Raw genomic sequence first — 23,433 nt, 5'->3', positions numbered from 1 at the left:
CCCNCCCCCCCCCAATTGTCCTACAACTTGCAACATAATGTGGCCCAATACCACAAGGTGTCTTCTACAGCACCAGTTACCAGATAAATGGTCCAGTTAGTAAGTACAACCTGCATAGGAACAGACTATAAGGTTTGATCCAGTCACATTCATTTCAATAAGTGTGAATGGTTGGGAGAGCCACACCTCAAGCACGTTAAAGATCTCACCACACTTACTGAAAAGAGTAGGGTTCTTTCCCGGTGTGAGTGGTTCAAACCTTACAATCTGGCCTTAAGTAGCTAGTACCTAAACTGTTTAAAACTGGCACGATATTCCTAAAGGCGGTTTACAATTTGTGCGAAAACATAAACGAAACATGAGATGAGTACCTTTGTCCTGGAGGTATCCGAGTCTATTGGGAACGTAGCCTTGAAAATCTTTTGCTCCTCCTGGCCAGGGCTGGGGAGGAACAACACAAATATCATCATGATGTGTGGATGAAGGTTAAACATCCAGGTAGAACATAATGCAAGACAAAATACATGTACACTGTAAATCAAGTAACTGGGCAAATTCTCAGAGTCAGAGGATTCATCCAGTTTCATGATTTATTATTTTTGTATAATACAAACATTATGGTTTGAACACTTGTGCATAAATGAGAAAGTTGAATTAAAGCCATTTCATTCTATTTGCCATTGACATGTAAAGCGTACAAGGCTACACAGTAATTTGTGTTTTATGCAAATTGTCACATTTGATGCAAAAACTTTTAATTTGTGATCTTAGAAAGATTAGATAAACAATTCATGCAAATGAACATCCTTCATTCCCTTACATACATACGTACAGTGTATCATACATTTGTAAATTAGACTTTTTGTAGTTGATTTTTCTTGGACATAAAATCTTAACAGGCAACAAACACTTGTTTCTTGCATGCCAAATGTGTAAAAGGGGGTGTTACATGTAGGAAAGCATGGCAGGATGGTTTTGAGAATGTTTTTCCCTATCGGTAGCGTACATGTACACCTTCCTACTGTTATAAGCGGTTTATCACAGCCCTATATACTACAGTCATGTACTTACTACACGCCTTACCGTCTACAAAAATTTCAGCACGTGACAAGAACGTGAAGGACAAAGAAAAGGGAAGCCATTCTCAGGCAGCAGACAGAGATGGGATCAGCAGTTGAATTGGAGAAAACAGAAGAATAGAATGAAGCAGAATGAAGGATTGGCAAGAAAGAAAAGCAGTTGGAACGAAGACAACAAGAAAAGATGGACGAATACACATGAGAACTGGGACAAAGTAATTAAGAATTGTATCACAGACATACAATGTTTGTACATGTAGGACTATGAGAGTCTATAGGTCTAAGAAAAACATAACATTAAGAATGATTGGAAATACCAGCAGAATATCCAGGTCAGTGCAGGTACATTTGTACAGTTGTAGCTGTGTGCAGTGAATGCTCCACTCCAGTCTTTTTGTGAGGTGTTTATGAGTTAGGGAGAGCAAGAATCTTTGACTCAGAACCGGACTTCTTTGCACGAGGGATTAAAGAGGCTATCTACATCAGGGCATTACAACCATCTCTCAATAGAGACGGGGGGCGCCACAGACTTTCTGCAACCTATGATCCACTGCTCACGGAGTCACGTGCGTTATCTGCGTGACGTCACGGAAGCAGTGGATTGCTCATTCCTTGACAAAGACTGGAGTTGCACAGTCGAAAATCTGGGTGAGTCCAATTCGTTGTGTTGGAAATTACAGTTTAAACTTGCTTCATAGAGTTAGGGAGAGGTCGTAGGCCATTTCCTGATAAGTCTATTCCCTCACTGACATTGACTGGTGATGTCCTTTCCCTACCTGTTGAGCTGTTTCCACCTGTTGAAGAAAGTGGTGGCGTCCATCTCCACGGGTTCAAAGAACTTGTTCAACATGACAGGCAGCATCAGGTTGATCTGCTGCATACTGCCTGAGTAACTGTGGGGAGGGGAGGGGAGCAATAATTAAACAACAAAATAGTTTCATCAGATTGGTCTCTTCTAAAACACATACACTTATGGCTATGTCACTTCTTTCACTTCTACAAGTACATTTGCACATTGACGACTTTTGTTTTGATCATGTTAAGCATTGCTGGAGAGGAACAAAATGTATTCTTTTTTTTTGCTGGGGGCACTGAGTGTCATTTTCCCTCAGGTTAAATGGTTGGGTGTCAAAAGGTACATGTAATTTGCATCTGTGTTTAGTCTGTTGTTAATATGCTTGTTTTATTCATTGGGCCTGTCTAGCACTCCTGTTTTTTTATTGACCCTATTGCAAAGTTTCCCCTAGCATTAGCTTTACTCCAATTCGAGTCACAGACATGACCAATAATTTGAGTCATGCATTGTCTGATACCACCCAACCAGCTATTCCCATCTTAGCCCCCGACCAGCTTTTATAAAATGCATTCTTGTTTAAAATACAGGCAAATTAATATGTGCAGATGTCGTCCATATAATTTACTTCTTGTGGCCTTGTACATAAACTGCATGCTTTTAATCAAAGTCTAAACAACCCTTAAAAAACAAATACCTGAACTTAATGCTGAGGACGGGTGCGTCCACAAAGTCTGATATACACTCCACGTTGATGATTTGTTGGACCTGCGCTCCTCCCTCCACTGTGTTCACGTCGAGGGGTTTGGTCTGGACATTCAACGGTGCTCAGTGGTTAAGGAAAACCTCAGCAACAAAACACAACACAACAAAGGATACAGGAGTTTACTTTTACACAACCAAGGTTTCTCACCTAAGTGCTGACGTTTCACATTTGGGATTGTGTTCTCGCCGCAAGAGCACCACCTATATTGGCTACATATAGCGGTAAAAGCAGAACTCCAGTCAGATGCTCTGAGGAAGGTGTCTGATAGACACCAAAACGTCAGCACTTAGGTGAGAAATTTTTACTCATATGATGATTGTACCAAGGCCTTTAATATACAGAACGTACATGTATGCGCCAATAGGGTTCATTCATCTACCACCACAATAATTCTTCATTTGGTGACAATCAATGGTTCATACATTTCAAGATTTTGCAACTTATAACATTGTTCATTGCATCTTTGGTTCTCTTGCAAGAGATACACTACCAAAAATTTCTTGGGTTCTTGTTTTTTCTTCCACACAGAAATGATTTTTTCCTGGAAGCAAATTTTTCTGTATGCAAGAAAGAGATTTTGTCCACGAATTAAGCAATTTTTTCTCATCACACTTTTTCTTGCAGTAAGATTATCTTTCTTATAGGTTAGGGTTATAAAGTTAACATTGGTTATACTTCCAGAATCTTATTCTTACAGTAAGATTTTATTGTTCCAGATGCAGACAATTGTTCTTACATACATGTACACAACCAGGGGTGTACGTATGAGTGAAAGGATATCAGAGGCCAGCTCTCCTGGACAAGACACGGTGGGAGTGAAGAACTGGAAGGGGTACGACGTCTTGTTTCCATAGAACAGGCCCAGGCGTCCTGTTTACACAACAACAACAACAACAAATATTTATCACTTGCTTCCTCTGTCAAAATGCAATTGTAAAAAGCAATAACATTATATACAGTACCTCAGATAGGGCAAAACTATAAAATGAATGGTACTTTAGTTAGTTTTATTGAAAAGACTACAGCTAAAACTGACCAAGAACATTACTCAGGGGACAGGTGGTCACTATAATTAACAATAACATTCAAGATTCTAGAACGGCATTCTATTCGAAATGTCCCCCCTGATTTAACACATACAGTACTAACCGTTCATTCAATCCGTGAAAGGTAAACTGCTCTATTTACAATCACTGATTAATAGTGCTGCATACCTAAACCCACATTTAGGTTCAGGTCTGGATTCAAGTCCAGAGGTTTAGGTTCAGTTCTGGACTAGTAAGTCCGGACCTAAATCCATGGCATATACAAAATTGCACATTGGCAACCTTGCAATGTTGTCTGGGTGAAACTTTGGCCACATAACATGGAGGCCAGTACTTGACGATACCCGATGGCAATGTTTTCTTTTTTTTGCAGCAAAGATTTTGCAATCTATGGAAGGTTTTAGGTGGTTATGGAAACAAAAAGGGTATGTGAAATGGTCTTTTATGGTAATAAGTCCGGACTCGGTTCTTGACTTTTAGATTGTTTTGGACTTGAACCTAAACATTCTTACAAGTCCGGATCCAAGTCCAGTGAACCGGTATGCAGCACTAGAGCTGTGTACCTAAACAAATTTTAGGTACAGGTACAGGTACAGGTACACAGGTTTAGGTACAGGTCCGGACCTGAACCTGTACCTGAACAATTCGACCAATTTTAATATGCTCTTCTGAACTCCTTCAATAACAAAAAAAAACATAAATAAACTTGATAGTTAAGGTTTATTCTTTGTTTATGGCGAATGCTCAGATAAAATATAGGCTATATATATATGTTTTTTTCATGAACACACTGTCCTTACACAGGGACCCATTGTTAACCAGCTATTTACACATTTGAGGTCACAAATAGGCATAAAATTGGTGTGAAATTGTTTAGGTACAGTACCGGTACTGATGGATTAGGTATTTTGGACCTGTACCTAATCAATTTTACCGGTACAGTATCGGTACTGCGTACCGGTACACAGCTCTATGCAGCACTAATGATTAATCTAAACATGTTGACTGTTGTATGTGTTGGCTTACCCAGGTTGCCCTTGTACTCTGCTTTGACCCCGATCTGCAGGAGTTCATTCTCAAACAGGACACCGTTGTTCTTAATCGCAAACCTGACGGGAAAATTATGATAATCCAGTCAGATACAGTTACTACATGTAATCACAATTCAGTAAATCTTTTTTCACTCTCATAGGCATTTTCTGGAACTGTAACCATGATTTAAATCAGGAAAAGAATTAAATCCAAAGGATCCCAATCCAAAATCTATATAAAAACCAGCCAACTGCAAGAATAAGCATGTAAGAAGAACTACGATATAAGTGTAGATTTCAGACTTCTGGTTAGTATGTAATCCTTGGCCTCCTGAATTCCCCCTTGTCCACCACATGTGGCAATGCCTTTTCTTCCATTTGCATGTACAGGATCATGTTAATGGTTAATCACAGCAATACAGTAGTTAAATCATTCCATTGAAAATGACCCAATAAATCAAATCAAGTACAACAAAACATCTTTTTATCTTGTGTAAATGTGTAAGCAACAAAATGTAAAAAAACACTTTCATCAGCAAGCTTGCAGAGTTACTCAATTGTACACAAGATTGCATTCTTTGTGATGGTGCAAAAAGCAATAATATACAATCATGTAAGTCAACAGCATGTGAAATCATGTACATGTAGCTTTTTTGCTAATGATCCATGCAATGTGCACAATTTTCTTCATTTATCTGGAGACAATTCACATATCAAAAGTAAACATTTTCACTTAAAGAGACGTTAAAAATTTAAAGAAAGCGGTACATGTATCAGAATCATTGTCCAACACCATACCATGGCTGTCAATGGTCTCAATCAAGAAGACAGAAAAAAAGTACATTAGACAAAAGCCACTGCAGGAGCTTGGAAAGACCCAGCAAATTAGAGAGTGTCTGTTAAAAATTATCAGGGATTGGAAGCACCACACGCCTTTTTTTTCCTTCCTTTTTAAATTTGTGCGGCTAAGTCTACAAGATATGTCAAAGTACTGAGACCTTCCGTCAAGCTCCGAAGCAGGGGTGTCACCGGAGGGCGCAGTTTCGCCGGCGGGCGCACTATTGGAACAAGTGCAGTCGTAACATACATGGGGTTACTGTAATTCACTTTATGTTCACGGTAGCAAAATTTCACGGTCTGAGAAAAATGGACATGTTCACGTAACTATATGTTCACGGTGGTGACAAGTGCAGGAACAAGAAAATCCAGGAATTATTTGTTAACTGTAATGATAAGTTCACTTTACACAAGAGACAGTGAAAACAGTGAACTTATCAGTACAGTGAACAAATCAGGAATTACAGTATCAACGAAGAATGGTTTTACACTTCATTTTCTGTTTGTTTTGTCAAGAACTCTTTTCAAGTTGTGAAATCCTTTTCGTTGGTTGGACTCAGACTTCATTCTATCTTCGAGGCAGCTTTCTTCTTTGATGTGTACAACATTGTCAGTGAAATCAAACTTTCTCTACAGTCAATGCAGGGCTCTAGCCAGCGCCCGTTTTTCCGTCAACTGCCCAAACTTTGTGGCATGTGATGGAAAATTTTTAAACCAATCCGTCAACCTTGACTTAAAAAATCAACAAAAATCTTGGGTAAAACTAGTATTAAAAAATGCAAAGGGCCACTAACAACCACCCCATAATTTGCCTCTCAAATGGGGGAAATTGCGTTTTTCAAGGCTTGAAAATCCAAAATTTCCTGTGGGAGCATGCCCCCTAAGATTGTGAGCACCTATGGCACTCCACTACCCCAGATCGGATCAAGAAACTGGGCTAACGGAAAAAACAGTTTGATCTGGCTAGAGCCCTGAGTCAGTGTGGTCTATACAATGAAAACAACAATGAAACATGTCAAAAGAACAACACTTTTGCCACACTTACTTAAAGAAGTTCTCCTCGGCTTGTGGCGCTAACGCTGAGCTCACGTTGTTCTGGGCAGGCGGCGTGTCGAACACGTCCACGAGCAGTCCGCCACCTCCCGCGGGCGCCGCCGGAGCCGCGAACGACGCCGGGGCTGCGAAGTTGTTGGTAATGGGCGCAGCGGCGGCCGGACCGGCGCTCAGACCAAGCAGGTCATCAGAGGCACTCTGGACAGGCTGGGAGAATAACAACAATGACTGACCTGTTAAAAATGCCTGCAAGTATTTACTTGAATTTTAGGTTGCCCCACCTATAAGTTACTACTTTCCTCAAATTAAGTAATGTTACATACATGATTCTAGTAATAGCCATTAATACCTAAAATCAAAAAGCATCTGCCAGATACAGTGGAGCAAGCCAAGTGGGCATGATTTTGGGGGAAGGGCATTCTTAAAATTCAGGTAGCACACTGGGCTACCTGGGTTCAAAAATAGGTTGCCCCAAGTAAAATTTGGTTGCCTGGGGCAACTGGGCAACCATGTATTTTGCACGCTGAGTTATCTTTAGTATATAATTACAATGTTTACCCATATGATGGAAATCCCTGTTAGTCAGGTACATTTAAAGACTGCTCCTGGAAAAATAATTTGCTAATTCTAATCATGAATCTCAATGGGAAAGATGAAAAGGCAACACTCAGGAAACGCTAACTAAAAACAGACTTGGAAACAAGTAATCAGAGATTCCTGGAAATATGCAATCCCTTGCTTCCTGAATTCCCCAGTGTCAACCTCTAATTCCTGCTGAATCCAGGCCAGATTTTCAGACCCTTGACCTGTCATTCTGCCCGTCAGTTCTAGGGAAAAAATGTTTCCTGTTTTCCGACCCAACCCCAGGAAAACTGCCGACCCTAGCCTTTTTCTGTGGACCCATGTTCCTTGGTCATAAATTTTTTGAGCTCCATGATCTGACAACTGAGTGATGAAACGTTGTACAGTCGTTTTTAAAACATTGACAATTAAAAATATATTATTAAGTTTGCTCCTGCAAGTTTTACTTTCTTAAACTGTATTGTATAAGTTGGATCACTAGAGATTGCCAAAGTAAAAAAATAGATAAAACATTTTCAGGACTGGAACAGGAAACACAACATTTTTTCCTAGGCCCCACCAATATGCTGTTAACTTTGTCTGTCTACACAAACATTTGTTTATTTGTTTATTTTTATTTGCTCATACATAAAACAAAAACAATACAGTAAGTGAATGTACTAATCAAACAAAGCAGAATATAGAATAATTAACCTAGACAAAATGGATGTGCTGGAGGAGAAAAAAGCCTTAGGGCTTATTCTAGTCCTCCCCCATTTCAATTAAAAGCATAATAATTATATAATAACAATAATAAGGGTAAATAGAGAACATATGAAAAATAACAATCAATAAACTTAAACAGAAAGTATTATTCAAACCAACAGGTGCGCCTTGACTTACAGCAGGTGCAGCCGCCATGACAGGTACAGGTGCTGATGCAGGTGTTGCCTCAGGTGTGTTGGCTGCGCTGTTGTTGAGGGTGGGGGGGTTGGATGACTTCTTGCCCTCCTTCACCACCTCGATGTCTGAGACGTTGGGCTTCTTCTTCTTCAGCTTGGCCAGGATGGACGACTCTCTCTCAGGGAAGGGGGGCATTTCTTCTAGAACTGTCGCCTGGAGAAACAAAGAAATGGAATCTCTTGAACTCAGATGCATCATCATTGGTTGGCTGCAGAACAGTAGATCACTAGTCCATTCCAGGGCTCTACCCAGCTCAATTTTTTTTTTCAGTCAGGCCAGGTTCATGATTGAACTTGGGGAGAGTGCTCGCAATCCTAGGGGGCTCTGGAAGCAAATTTTCAAGTTTTAAAAATGCAGTTGCCCACATTTTGAGATGCAAATCATGGGGTTGAGAGCAGTATTTGGTGATCCTTTGGCTGTTTTGTATGTTAGGTATTTTTCCCAACATTTTTGTCAACTTTGTCATAGTTGAGGGATTGTTTAAAAACTTTTTCGTCACACATTGATGCGTTGCATCAGAATTTTGCGGCCCCTTTGCAGATGATATCTTTTCCGACTCAACATTTGAAAAACTATAGATGCATGTGAACCTAAGTACTCACATACAATGCCTTAAAGTAAAATATATGTTTTGTGGAAGTGCTGTGCGTAATCTACTTAGCAGGCACGGTATGTTCTGCCGATGTTCTGACTGAATAACTTACCAGGACGTCCTGACTGGCTACCGTACTGAGCTGTAGGTACTCGATTGCTCTCTGCTGCAGCTCTGCGTCCGCATTTCGCAGGTTGTTGTTATTCCGCAACACCTGTGGGGACAATCACAAAGTAATACTTTAAACAACAAAACTTCATGTTGGAGATCAAGTGCAATTTTTAGTGTAGTTGTAAAATACATGAATGTTTTTTTCATGGTTTTGCTCAATGCAAAGACAAATTTAATGACCATTTCTAGGCATTGAGCTACATGTAGATGATACGACAGATGTATGACTATGCCAAAAGATGGCGGTGAATGTTTATTTTGAAAGGGTTGTACTACGAAGGAAAGCATGTGTTTGGGAGGGAGTTCCATAATTTTGCAGTCCAGGAAAAGAAACTGTTGCTGTATACAAAAGGACTATGAAACACTTAGTGTTAGCTGTCTTTGAAACTTTTGACCTCCTCTTCTTTAAGTTCTTATGTCAACTTTCTTCTGAATATTGCCTTCTCTCTTTAGAATTTCCCCAGTTATTTCAATGTTTGTTTGCTTGCTTATTTGAGCCTTTGTCTGATTATGATGTTATATTTTATATTTTTAGGCCACACCAATTTAATTAGTTGCTTCTCGGATTGCCCTGTCCATTTTTTTCTGATTTACAAAAAAAGAAAAAAAAATTTTGGGGGGTTCTAAATTAAATGCAAATGCTCAATGACAGACATATTTTGGCCCCAACGGTTGAAGAAAGTCCTTTTCTTCCTAGTTCTTAAAGTTTTTCAATGTAACAATGCAATTTTGTTTCATTAAAAGTTCAAAATCTATTGTTTTAACTTTAAACCAGCCTGGTGTGTTCACTTTATGGCTCATATTGTAACATTTTCGGCTATCATGGGGTGCCTTGGCCTGTTTTTTTATTTTTTTTATTATTTCGCCCTGTCACTTCATATTTTTTTCTTTAAAAATCCGAGAAACAACAAATTAAATTGGTGTGGCCTAAAAATCAACTGGAATGAGAACAGTGCTTACGTCCTGGAGCTGGCCCTTGATCTCTGGGAACAGGTTGATGAACTTGATGTATGTGGAGAGGAGAAGTCCCCTGGTCGGGGCGCTGCACAGGTGGTACTTGGAGTGCAGCAGCTGGAACTGGACCATCGGGCTGTAAGGAACAACATGTGGGTAATCAGGGGAGAATTCGTACCTTTGACCTTTTCATGCATAGTTGTTTGGTCAATGTTGCATCAGAATTTTACCTGTTGCAGACGATACCTTTTCCGACACAACATTTGGAAACTATATATATAGACAGGATATTAACCTTGTATATAGGCGAATACGACCTTATATGAGATGTTCTGCCCAAGTGATGTATGCACAATGCATTGCTGGTTTTGTGCAGGTGCAATACATGTACGTTCTGCCGACGTGCTACATGTAGTTTTACCAGCAGGTTCACAGAACGTACTGTGCCTGTGTGAAACCTATAATGTAAATGTAGTTTGTATGGCACTTAAGTGTTGTTTGAGGTTCCATTCCCGTATTTAAGGATGACATCCTACATGTATCTATAGTTTTCAAATGTTGTGTTGCAAGATAATAATCTGCAATGGGCAAAATTCTGGTGCGATGTTGACCAAACATTCTACAAAAACATGAAAAATCTGGGTTTCGCATAGACAATGAAATAATCTATAAATATAACAAGAACTGAAAAATTTGGCAGGATACTGTACTTGACACACAATCAATGTTAAATAAATTTGTGATATTAAATGTCTTAAGCAACATTCTAACAATGCATCTGAAGACTTAGTCTAAGAATATACATTGAGAGTTGGAACTTTCTTAGCTAACTTGACAACGTGGATGGCTGGTGCCATACCTGGATCTCTGGTCTCCTGCGATGAGATTGCCGAACTCCCCGAGGATATATCCTCCTACTTTCACCATGTTCTCATGGCAGGCTGGCGCTTGGAGTGCCTGTGTAGGAAAAAAAATAAGATTCAACATACAGATGTTTTAATCAGACGGAAGAGTTTGAAATGAAGGGATGTTAGTGAAACTGTCTAAGTTGGTCAGGTGAAAGCAACCTACTCCTGAAAGACTATATGACAATTTCAACATTAATGTTTAATGTGGGATATCCCTTCAAGCTGAAATGCAGTCATCTTCTTTGTTAATAACTTTGTATTCCAGTAAAAGAAAGGAAAAACAACATGTGGTTGTAGCTGAAACTATCACAGTGGTGAATGCTCTTGAAAGGCTTTCTGATGACTAATCGACATGGGTGAAAAATTGTGGAGACATATTATTTAAGAAAGCCTGTTGCTCACCTCAAACACGACCTTTGCAGCATACCCTTGCACATCGTCCCTGTTGATGACAATCTGGATGACACGGAACCACACCTGAAACATGGCAGGGGGAAGACAATAATGAGGGGTGAGCCAGGTAAAAACCTTGCTTCAAACCCAAGTCTTGCACAGGATGTTGAGGAGCCCAAAGGCACACCAGAAGCCTAAGAACTGTAACAGGAGTAACAGCGATATACCCTGTACCATCCCTGGAATGTGCCATACTAAAGGAGCATCCAATCCTGTACATCACCTAATGTTGGGACACTGTGTGGCTGGCTGGTGAAGTTGCCGTGACTCTAACCCGCAGGGATATTGAAATTTGCAGTGCAAAGAACCACAGGACAAATGGCGAGATACCATCAAGCCCCAGCATCAGAGTGCAAGCACGTCTAACCCTTGTTACGGGGAACTACAATGTAGTGATAAACCGGATAGAGAGAGAGTTTTGCATAATAATATACATCATCTTCTTCCACATCAACATAGCTCATAGTTTATCTCTATCTTTTTCTCTAATATTTTTAATTTTGAGCTCAAATTCAATTTGTACAGGAACTGTACCATCCTGTTGTTGCATAGTAAAGTCAGACAAAGTTTCAGACAAAGTAACCCTAAGAAGTTCAGCAGTATCACCCATTTTTAAAAATTGACGCAGCAAAAAAAAAAAAAAGACAAAAAAAGACTATTCCTGTACTTACCTCGTCACTGACGTAGTCTCCAGCAATTCGGATCAGGTTCAGGATGGTGTCCACGTACCAGGTGTAGTCAACGGGGTACTTTTCTGCCAAGATGGCCACCTTCAACACCTGTACACATGGACAGATAATACAGTACTGTTAATCACTGTTTTTGAGAGCTTAATTTTGTCTGCTAGAAATTACAGCAGAGATTACAATGTAGATTATTTTCATCTATTGGGCATACAATTAAACCTGTACAAGTGACCACCTCTGCATAAAGACCACCTGGCCACTGATATACAGTCAAAATGTACAAGTGACCACCTTTACATAAGGACCACCTGGCAAATACGACCACTGCCTTTTGGTGGTCCCTTTGCCAATTTTCCCCATTGCCACAAGCATTATAAAAGAATCCTGATTATAGTGACCACCTGTCCACATAGACCAGATTTTATCGTCCACTGGGTGGTCTTGGGACGTTTTAACTGTACTCACGTCTAGACATGTTACTGTTAAAGAGGACACTGCATTAAGAGAGGACATCAGGTGCTTTTTATGCTGTAAATGGATCTATAATGATGGGCAAGAAATCTACCAGATGCTAAACGTTGACTAACACTTGTATTACTGTCTGGTGCCCCTTCTTAACTGATTTCTTTGGAACTATCCTGAGACTTGATTACTGTAACAGAATAGGAACTCTATAGACATGCAGGGCTTGAAATAAGGGGTGCATATGCACCTTATATAATTAGTCAGGGCTCGAAATTCATTTTAGGGAATAGGTTCACCCAACCTAAAAAACTGGGTGCATAAAAAAATTTTAGGTGCACCAGATAAGATAAAATAAGTAGAATGTCAGCAAAAAGGATAATTATGTTAAATTTCACGAAAAGAGCTATAAAAATGATCGCATTATTTTTTCTGATACTTGGATGTTAAAAAACAACATGCTGTAACTACTATATATTATTTAACATCTTTACATGTATACATTGTATTACATTAAATCTAAGAATTTCAAAAATATTTGGGTGCACTGATGTACCTACGAAGAAAAATTGGGTGCACAGCTCCAAATTTGGGTGCACTAAGGTGCACATGTACCCAGTAATTCGAGCCCTAACAGGCCTGTTAGTGCTATAGTTTCTGAACAGTTTTCAGTATGATCCATACGTGTACTTCCTAAATTCTGAGCTGTACAGGTAAAATTTGTCTGGAGCAGGCAACGTTTAATGTCACTTGCACCAGTGCAGAAAAAAAGGATTTCGAGTCCTATTGGAAAATGCACTTAGCTACATTGCATTGCTTCTACAGGCAACTGTCTATATATAAAACACTTTACTGGTTGCCCTGATACCTGGCCCTACCATTAGTTTTACATGACTGCTCACACTCACAGGCCTTTTCATACCTTCATATCTGATCTTAACAGTATCTGGAAATTATACTTTCTTCGAGATGTATTGCAACTATTAAAGGCATCAAATGTTATATCAGGAGAGCAACACAAGAAATATTCTGGGTGAGGACAATGAGGAAATTTGTCTGTCATCAGTTTGGCATGCACAGCAAGAACCAATAGGCATGCAGCTTTCCTTTACTCTTCTTGCTGATTGGCTGTTGGGATTAACTGGGTTAACTCCATGAACAGCTGCATACCATATTGAAAGTAGGTACAGCATTGAAGTGTTTTGGTAGGTATGTCAAACTATCTTGCTCAAGCATTGGAATGCAGGGCATAAACGCTTTTCTTGAAAATCAACAGTTTGCATTATGCAAATAGGAATTCTAATCAATAATGTAGAGGATTAGCTATCCAACTGTTGTACTCGTAGTTATATGTCACTTCATACTATGGTTATATAATTTGATGTAAAACATTGTTTTCCCTTGTATTCTCCTTCTTTTCCTGCCATGTCGTAAAATTTGGTGAAGCCATGCTGAATTTGCTCCAGCCTTTCTAGTTTTGGGTGCCTTTTAAGTGACTTCTGGAACAATTCTCAATAGCGTATAGAGGCCCCATCGTCTGGAATAAGTTAAGCCAACTGCTAAAAAACTGCCAGTCAATTCCTGTGTTTAAAAAACTTCTTAAAACTCTTTCTTACAAAACCCCAGTACAACTACAATCTGATTTGTTTGTTTTCCTTGTTATTTTCAATATTTTGTTTTAATCCTTAATTTTTATGTTAATTATCTAATCAGTTTACTCTGTAACAGCTACCTGAATTACATGTACAAGACTTTTGTTTAATTTCTTTTTAGTTAGTTTACACACTTCAGTTATTATTTCTATGTCTTGATTTTGTTTAATTAATCAAATATTTCATTGTTTAATTATGATGTTCAATTTAAATATGTTTGTCATAAGTTACCTTTGTTTGGGGTAGGCCCTTTAAAAACCACCTAGGTTTCTGGCCTACCCCGCATATTATTTGATTGTTAACTATTTGATTGTGTAATTTTTGTAATATACATGCAAATGGTAAATAAACAAATAAACAAAATAAACTTCTCACCATTTCCTCTCTGATGGAGTAGTCGGCCGTCTCCAGGTAGGCCAGCATCTCGGCCACGATCTCCTCAGCGTTGGACTTGTCACACATCCCGTACAGCAGATCTACAGCTCGCTGTCGTACGCTCACGTCACGCTCAGTCTGGGAACAAGACACGGCCGTTATTTAGTCAACAAAAAGTCAGATTTCAGATTTCTGGGAAGTATTCCAGGGTATACGTTATCCTCTTTGTTTTCTGGTTTTATTTACCTGTTTTTTGGTGTTCAAAATGTCCCTTCAGTAGTAGTTTCTCTGTATGTTTGTTTTGTGTTTGTGAAAATTAATAAAAAGTATGATTTATAAAAAAATCAGATTTTAGATTTCTGGGAGTTATACATTATACTCATTGTTTCCTTGGTTTTATTTATCTGTGTTTGTCAAAATCTGGTCAAAATTAATAACAAGAATGATTTATTTAAAAAAGAGTGTAGTTACTATATCACCATGTTCTGAAGACATCTGTATTTTTCATCAGTTCCATAATTTCTGTACATTTGCAGGTTCAGACTTACATGTACATTTGTAGTTAAAGGGTGCTGATAATTAAATCTTGTTTGAAATTAACGATTGTTGCACTCATAGATGAAATGAAATTGAGATGAGAGAAAAACATGTCAGGCTGGCTAGAACACTGGGATATGAGATGAAACAACACCAGAAATATCTACTTGCAAACACAGACTTGAGAAGTTAAGGCAATAGTTTCTGTACCTTGAGTGCGGTGATGACCGTGTCCATGTGTTTCTTGACTGCCTCGTGTGAGAACTCGGAGGAGGCCAGCAGACACATGCTCTCCAGGGCCAGGTACCGCAGGTTAGTCTCTCTGTGCTGCAAGAACTGGCCCAGCTGGTTACACGCACGCACCAACAGGGTGGGTTCTCTGTGGGAACATGAAGACATGGCGGGTCAGGTTAAGTAATCATACACGTGTGTTCTCTATCTCTGGGACGATTAAGGGGGGCTTGCAAGGGTCCCGACAACACTCTACGCTGCATTCGGAAACTTCTCGATTACGCTTAACGATAAATTCCAAGTGGCCACAACGCATTACCTGAGCGCGTGGCGACAGACTGAAGCCACGCGGTGACAGGGACCAGACACCCGGCAGCTAATTACCCGCCGTGATCCCGGGGGTTCCACAGACCCACTAAAACGGCGAATACACTCTACGTAACGTAAAATGCGCCAATTACGCTCTACGAATTACAGCGGTCCGTCTACGCTCTACGTAGAATTAAAACGGCTGACTACGCTCTACTATCGCAGAGTGGAACTCGCTGTCACCAAGTACAGTAGGGGCATTATCATTACTAGTAGATAGCTTTAAACAATGTTTAGAGTTATATGTTCAAGGGTTAGGTGTAACAAGTCATTCAGTATAATGTAGCCATCTACCGCCGTGCCGTGTGCCTGCGAAGCTGGTGTGTTACGCCAAAGGGCGGTTATACCAGCTATGCATATACAGATACCTACCTACATTGTACCTGTACCGACAAAAGAAACCAAATACATTATGTTTACCTTCACATGGTCTAGCCTAACAAACTACTGTTGTTTATTCTTCATACAGTACATTCATAATAATCATATATGGTGACCGGCCCCTCCAGCTATATTCTGCAACTTGCTACATAATATAATCCAACACTACAGGTTGTCTGCTACAGTACCAGTTACCATGGTGACAGTTACAGTACCAGTTACCATGGTGACAGTTGTCTGGTCCAGGTCATTGATCTTACATGTTTGGAGAAGAAGAAACAGACAATAAGTTTTCCTTCTACAAAGGTAAAAATAAAAACAAAACTCACGTGTCATGGTGAATAATAAGGTTGATGGCCTCAAACAGCACAGCGTTCTTAGCGTTGGAGTGCTGCACCTTCTTAGACTTGGGAGGTTCCTGGGCCTTGTTCAGGATGGTCTCCAGACACTCGTTCAGCCGACCACGTGCCGCTGGGTCCTCTGTGAAATCATGTCAGTGTTACAGTGAGCATAGTTTGAACATGGTGGCCCCTATGCTGTAATTTTGCTCCCCCCTCATTTAATTTTGGCCCACTTTGCTGTGATTTAGGCTCACTTTAGACTAGAAATGCTATACCACCCCAAAACCCTTTATAAAACCCTTTGCCACCAAAAACGGTAATTTCTCTTTAGAGGGTTTCAGGCCCCCCACTGAAGTGTTTCAGAACAACAGTGGAGGTGGTTTCAGAAACATTTTATAAAAGTCCATAAAATACCGTTTTTTCGCCTTTAGGCCACACCAATTTAATTTGTTGGTTCTCGGATTTTTTCAGAAAAAATATGAAGCGACAGGGCAAAAAAAAATAAAATAAAAACAGGTCTAGGCATCCTATTATAGGCTTAAATGCTACAAAATGAGCCATGAAGTCAACGCAAAAGGCTGGGTTAAAATTTAAACATTGAATTTTGAACTTTTAATCAAACCACTGCAATGATAGATGGGAAAACTGTAACAACTAGGAAGAAAAGGACTTTCCTCAACTGTTGGGGGCAAAACATGAGCATTTTTCAGTTGATTCAGGACCAGAATCAATTTTTTTTTTTTTGCAAATCAGAAAAAAACAAAGAGGCGAATCCGAGAACCAACAAATTAAATTGGTGTGGCCTTAGACTGGGAATGGTTAGCCCATCAGAAACGTTTTTCCACCCCGAAACCATGCATTTAAGCATTTCTAGTCTATAGTGAGCCTTACACCCCCTATGCTATGATTTAGACCCCTACACTGTCTTTCAACTAATGTAGCAACATTTCTTACTAGGGAGAACCCTATGACCCTTCATAAATTTTTTTAGAAAGTTAACAATTGGTCTCAACAAAATTGTCTTCTAAAGAGCAGTAAATAGTGTTTCAGGGATATGTCGATGAAAGTTAGACATTTACAACATGTAGGTCATGAGATACAGTGAGATACAGTGAGATACAGTATTGCATGCTGCTTGAAACCTCTAACAGTTATCAAATTCTATCCAGTGCTTTGAGAAACAATATACAGATTGATCAGGAGTGTCTCAGAGAGCTATAAATTTGAAGTTTGAAAAGGAAAACACTTGTTACAAGGTCGACATATTTTCACCATTGCAAAGTCAGGACAAGTTAGAAAAGAAGTGACATAAAAATCATTCCAAGAAATCGATGCGGTATTTCCTTAGACGTATTATTGAGTATAAGAAACCAGAAGTGCCCCTGTACAGACCTGGTGGTGGGTAGACTTGCAGCAGCCTGAGTAGCTTTACTGACAGCCAGGGGGCAGGGACAAAGTAGTAGGTGTAGTCCTGGAGGTCTGTGTATGATGAGGTCACAATCTGGGGAGGGATAGGCAGAGACATGGATGATTCCTCTTTACATTCCTCTCTTATCGATCTTTCAAAATGGTACAGCTTTGCAAAAAAATCAACTGCATTTAACTGCTAACATCACTGTCAAAGATACGCCTGGCATTTAGCATGTTCACTAAATCTATTCGCATAAACGCAATTAAAAGTGACTAGAGTTGCTATCTTTGACTATAACTTTGATTATAACAGTATGGTTTGGTTATAACAGTATGGCTTTTGTATAAATATTAGTTTGCTACTGATACCAAGGTACCTTCTTATTCTCCAACACACCTGTTTTAGATAGATTAGATATTTTAAAGGAAAACCTGCTTAGATACTACTGGAGAGTAGTCTTACCCTACTGAGTCGAGAGATGGCCAGGGAAACACAATTCTTGAAGTCCTCCGGGGTCTTCTGTGCCAGAGTGTGGATCAGACTGGTGGCAGCTGTTACTACACCCTAGAGTTAGGCAAAGGTAATGTTAGCCATTCATATTACCATGTGCAATATGCAGCACAGCTGTCAAATAACTTTCCATCTACACGTAAATCGCAAATAAAGGTTGTACAAAACACAATCAAAAACCCCGCATTTCTTGATTTATTTAGAATGTGTGTAAAATCAGTGCCAGCCTCTTTTAAACTGTGTTTATTTCTCGCGTAAAACACATGCAGATGCACATTTAATCATGTGTGGTTATGCTTTATGGATAGCAACACGCGATTGCAGCTTATTACTGCACACGGTTGACAATTGAGATTTAAACAGTGTCAAGATTTACACAACTTTGGATTGAGAAATAGGCATGATAAATACTGTGTGTAAAGCGCATGGGAAGGGAAGTTAATAGAGATTCTCAGTGTACTCACAAATGAATATAAATACTAAGTTCTTGCAGGCTAAGACCTCATTTTGACACACCCTCTATGTTCTTGTACTGCCAGTAACAGTGTGAGTGGACTCACTTCCTCCCAGCCTGCCAACTTGACCTTAAGGTCAATCTGTGGTAACAAAATCTCTCCCCCCCCTTCTGCCACTCTACTGAATACCAACAGACAAGCCAAAACACACACATGTAGACAAACACATCACAAACAATACTTCCAATACCCAGAACTGAAAAAAAAATTGTATACTGACCAGATGTTGGTCGTTGAGAAGATGGCCGACCCTCTGCGTCCATTCGCCGGATGGCACGGTGTCGGGCGATGTGCGGAAGAGCCGCAGCAGACACAGGCAGGCGCTCTGCTTCACCGCGTCAATGGTCTCCCTAAAATGATAACATTTCAACATCTTTAAGTTTAACACTAAGAATTTCAGGTATGGACAATATATTTTTTTAATACTAAATTTTGTCTCCATCACACTGAATATAAGTTAACATGACGTGTCTTGTTTCCCCTGTGCCCCCTTAGAAATCAGCTTCAGAATCTGTATCTATATCAGTATAGACGGTATAAGTATATACAGTTTGGTCAGCCACTGTACGGCTTGCTGTCTTCTCTAGATGTATACACACATGGACGCAGCTCCACACGGCGTGCTGGTTGGTTTATTGCTTAAATGATCTTCAGCACTCAGATAGTTCTTTTGTTGGAATAATGAGGGGATTACTTTTATACTGTTTCATCATAGCGAACCCTGACAGGCTTTGGGAGCGGCAACATGTACTCAGTCTAACAGACCAACATGTTACCTCTCTATTTGACCAAATTCTTCTCTTTCCAGCCGTATCTCGAAGCCAGATAGAGACTACAAATTTTGGGGTATTCCTTTAGTATTTTCATGAAAATTTGCTGAATTTTTTTCATGACATCATCCAATTTGGCAGCACCTCTCCCCTAAAAATTTCTGGGGAGACCGCTGTCTGAACTTAACGGAATACTGACCCTGACACGATGAGTTTGGGGATCTCGGGGGCGAGTGACTCGGCCATCTCCTTACTGCCGATGTTGGCGATACACTGCAGGGCCAGGCAGATGTGGACAGCGTTACGGGACAGGAGGTCGTTCTTGATGGAGCCGATAATCAGACGGATCAGGTCACTGTTGGTGTTGACCAGCACGGAGATAAACAGATAACCCTACAGAGAAGTAAAAAGTAAAAGTCAAGTTTATTGTGCAACAATTGCATTGGATCTGCATTGGATACAATGTATGGCAAATAAAATAACTATAAACAATTTCTACTAGTATTCTAATCTAACTTCAATACATGTATATATGTTATAATGGACTGTTACATTTCACATTGCAGTGACATTGTTTCTCGTTTGTAAAGCATTATGTACATATTGGCCTAGATAAACAGACACAGAGTCGGGGCATGATAACAACATGTTGAACATTTCTCTACTTGTTCCATGTAGTGTTATTTTACTCTTACATGACATCATTAGTTTTTTCCTTTGGCATGTCATTACAAAATGGTACTCATCTTTAACTTTGTCTTTGCAGAGAAGAGAGGGATAAAATTAGTTGATATATATAAAAGGGGTGCTAGTGTCACGGAAATGAAAAGAAACCTACAGTGGGTGTCACTGGAAGACAGAAGAAAAATGTCCAGACTACTCTCATGTCCCGATTAAACGTACCGGTACGTTTATTTTTTTCGGCCCGTACGTCCACCCGGTACGTTCTTATTAGGGACGGTACGTTTATAAATTTTTGGAAAATCGGTTTTTGAAAAAAATTGTCCATACCTGACAGCTGTATTCAGAAAGGCATTAAAAATTTAACAAATTTTAGACGTGAAGCCTTTTCAGCATAGCGGGCCCCTATGCTGTGAATTTGTTCCGCTACGCTGTAATTTTGCCGCTATGCTGTGTTTCCGACCAGCGTAGCGGGATTTTCAGTTGATTTTCACCCTTTTGATCTCGGCTACCGTCGTAATAATCCTTGCTTTAAACTTGATAAAAATAATGTCTTTGCTCTCGCCACAATGAACATATCATAGAACGCAGTTACAAGTAACAAAGAAGTGATTCACAACCTGCTGTGAGTTAATTAATCAAACCCCACAAATTGGCGGCGATAGACGGGCGTGACATACATGTAGGGGGGCGTGACTGTCAGGCAGTCGGGAGCGGCCCGCTAAGTTTTGCCTGTATGTACAAAGCTCAGTACTCGGAAACAAACATTATCACTTACCTCAGTACCTAGTCTTTGAGATTTCCTACCAATTACACCTAAAAACTAGCAGAAATACCCAAATTCTGCGACGTAAACAAGGACCGAAGTGAGAACTTGTACCGACCTGCCCTCCCCTCATGCGTGCGGGCCACATGGCACATGACGGGCGTAAATAAAGCTCTTTTCCCAGAAACCTGGGTGCCATTATGTACGCCACTCAACAGCATACATCCTTTATTGTTGTCCAAACATGTCCATTTTTTTGGCTGTATCGTCTTGCATGGAGAAATGTACCGAAAAATTAAACAGTGCTAACAGGACAGGACGGGCCGCCGCATGCTTGGATAAGTTCATTTCGAGGGACCACGATGTCTCAAATGTAATGTTGTCTACCTTTCAACATCTGTCGATACGATTTTAAATTCAAAATCTAAGCATTAGCATGTAATTATGCCATGCTGTTCCTGGACAATATCATGTTTTTAATCATTTGACAAATGTTTGAAGTATTTCCAAGAAACTTTCCCCCTGCTTACAGAATAAACTCTTCCAAGATGGTGCGCATGCAACACATGTTAGAAATTGACACAGCTGCACAGAAGCCAGTTTTTACGATGTTTTCCCTAAGAATGTTCTTGATTCCGTCGGTAATATAGCTCATTATCAAGTAATTCTACCATTTTACCAATATAATTTACCAATGACACGGGGAAGCACAGCATATTTACCAAAGAACCTCTTGTTGGCTGCTGATGTTGCATATTGCGCATAATGTTGACAGATAAAAGAAACCCTTTGAAGTGTGCTGAGGCTTGGGCCAATTTTGATGTCGCAAAGTTACAACAGTGAATGGAATGGCTCTACACAGAGTCTCTGAGTGACTGAGTATTTTGCTCAAGACCTGTACCAAGCATAATTAACTCCATTTATTATGACCCTTCATGAATTTGTAAATTAATTTTGGCATTAAACCTTAAAAAACTGTAACAAAGATGAAATTTTTTTCAAAATTTGACCCTCAAAAAATTGGTGCCAAAGTTAATATTCATTTCAGAGAAGAGTTGCAAAAAGTAAAAAGAGATTTAGGCCGTGTACTAAGGGATTGTGTTGTAATTGCCACGGTTACGTAGCGGAAAACGTTTGTTGAGGTAAAGTATTACATAGACAGCCTTCTTTTATTACATTGTAATGATGTTGTATTTCCCAACAACAAGTACTAGTACAGTATATTTATATTCCTAATCAAAAGTAATAATGAAACATTTGCCCATACATAAAAGAGCACATTTTAGTACCGTTCACCTGTCAATTTGGTCATTTTCCGGGGGGTACATTTATTCCGGAGGGTATGTTTATTAGACTTTGAAGATTTGTCCGGGGGGTATGTTTATTCCGGGGGGTATGTTTATTAGACTTTGAAGATTTGTCCGGGGGGTATGTTTATTCCGGGGGGTATGTTTATTCGGGACATGAGAGTATGCATGATGTACAAAATGACTAATAAACTGGTGAACGTCCCAACTACTAAGTACCTAATACCAGCCCAGAAGAGAAGAAGAAATAGCCATGCTTTCAAGTACCAGAGTTATCAACCAAGGATTGAGGTGTTCAAGAATTCCTTCCTTCCTAGAACTATCGCAGAGTGGAACTCGCTGTCACCAAGTACAGTAGGGGCATTGTCATTAGATAGCTTTAAACAATGTCTAGAGTTAGAAAAAACAGGTGCTGGCTAGAGCAGTAATATACAGGGTAAAACACAACAAACATTGACTTACGATCTGTTTCTCGGTGTACTTGTTGGAAGACAGGAGGTTGACGGCCTCCATGTGCCCAAAGTCAATGTCATGTCCCAGCAGGAAAATGAAGAGCAGTTTACACACATACTTCTTCTTACTGTATCCATCCAGGGTCTTATCACCTGGAAAATAAACAAACAAACAAACAAACATGAAACTATCGTCAGGTTTCAAACAACTTAGGAAGACAGTGTCAGCCGAACTTTTAAAACTAGTAGACTGAAATAGTGCTGCATACCCACATTTAGGTTCAGGTCCGGATTCAAGTCTAGAGGTTTAGGTTCAGTTCCGGACTACATAACATGGAGGCCAGTACTTGTCACAATGCCCAATGGTAATGTTTTCTTCATTTTGCAGCAAAGATTTTGCAATCTACGGAAGGTTTTAGGTGGTTTGGAAAGAAAAGGGGTATGTGAAATGGTCTTTTATGGTAATAAGTCCGGACTCGATTCTTGACTTTTAGGTTTTTTTGGACTTGAACCTAAACATTATTACAGGTAGTCCGGATCCAAGCCCAGTGAACCGGTACGCAGCACTAGACTCAAAATATTGCAGCGAATAACATTCAAAATCATCTGCACCAGACAAATTTTACCTGCACCACTCAGAATTTAGGAAGTGTGGATCATACTAAAAACTGTTTAGTAGCCATTGCTGTTTTTTCTTTTACGTCTTCTAAAGCTGCAAGCTTTATAAAACTGTATTTCCCTATCTCCTAGTCCTAATATTCCCTATCTCCCATTCTCTAT

General features: G+C 39.7%; 1 protein-coding gene across 2 annotated transcripts in view; it reads right to left on the bottom strand.

Annotated features, from left to right (window-relative positions):
* LOC109470275 (AP-2 complex subunit alpha-2-like) overlaps positions 1 to 23,433 on the bottom strand; it is a 42,662-nt gene that overhangs the window by 2,605 nt on the left and 16,624 nt on the right. Inside the window, exons 3-23 of one of the 2 annotated variants that reach the window (XM_019769160.1) lie at positions 22,664 to 22,806; positions 19,647 to 19,840; positions 18,898 to 19,027; positions 18,115 to 18,216; positions 17,634 to 17,742; positions 16,230 to 16,380; positions 15,130 to 15,298; positions 14,383 to 14,520; positions 11,879 to 11,986; positions 11,157 to 11,231; positions 10,706 to 10,803; positions 9,853 to 9,982; positions 8,834 to 8,935; positions 8,070 to 8,282; positions 6,598 to 6,812; positions 5,714 to 5,773; positions 4,711 to 4,793; positions 3,419 to 3,508; positions 2,570 to 2,696; positions 1,856 to 1,972; positions 372 to 441 (exon numbers count right to left, since the gene is read on the bottom strand). In XM_019769160.1, coding sequence (XP_019624719.1) covers positions 372 to 441; positions 1,856 to 1,972; positions 2,570 to 2,696; positions 3,419 to 3,508; positions 4,711 to 4,793; positions 5,714 to 5,773; positions 6,598 to 6,812; positions 8,070 to 8,282; positions 8,834 to 8,935; positions 9,853 to 9,982; positions 10,706 to 10,803; positions 11,157 to 11,231; positions 11,879 to 11,986; positions 14,383 to 14,520; positions 15,130 to 15,298; positions 16,230 to 16,380; positions 17,634 to 17,742; positions 18,115 to 18,216; positions 18,898 to 19,027; positions 19,647 to 19,840; positions 22,664 to 22,806 — 2,624 coding nt within the window. The remainder of the gene's footprint in view (positions 1 to 371; positions 442 to 1,855; positions 1,973 to 2,569; positions 2,697 to 3,418; positions 3,509 to 4,710; positions 4,794 to 5,713; positions 5,774 to 6,597; positions 6,813 to 8,069; positions 8,283 to 8,833; positions 8,936 to 9,852; positions 9,983 to 10,705; positions 10,804 to 11,156; positions 11,232 to 11,878; positions 11,987 to 14,382; positions 14,521 to 15,129; positions 15,299 to 16,229; positions 16,381 to 17,633; positions 17,743 to 18,114; positions 18,217 to 18,897; positions 19,028 to 19,646; positions 19,841 to 22,663; positions 22,807 to 23,433) is intronic. The other variant, XM_019769161.1, reaches the window with a different exon arrangement.

The sequence above is a fragment of the Branchiostoma belcheri genome, unplaced genomic scaffold (assembly GCF_001625305.1).
Source record: "Branchiostoma belcheri isolate BF01 breed outbred unplaced genomic scaffold, Haploidv18h27 scaffold22, whole genome shotgun sequence".
Taxonomy (NCBI): Eukaryota; Metazoa; Chordata; class Leptocardii; order Amphioxiformes; family Branchiostomatidae; genus Branchiostoma; species Branchiostoma belcheri.
Note: the sequence above shows the minus strand (reverse complement) of the source record. Positions and strands in the feature narration are given on the sequence as shown.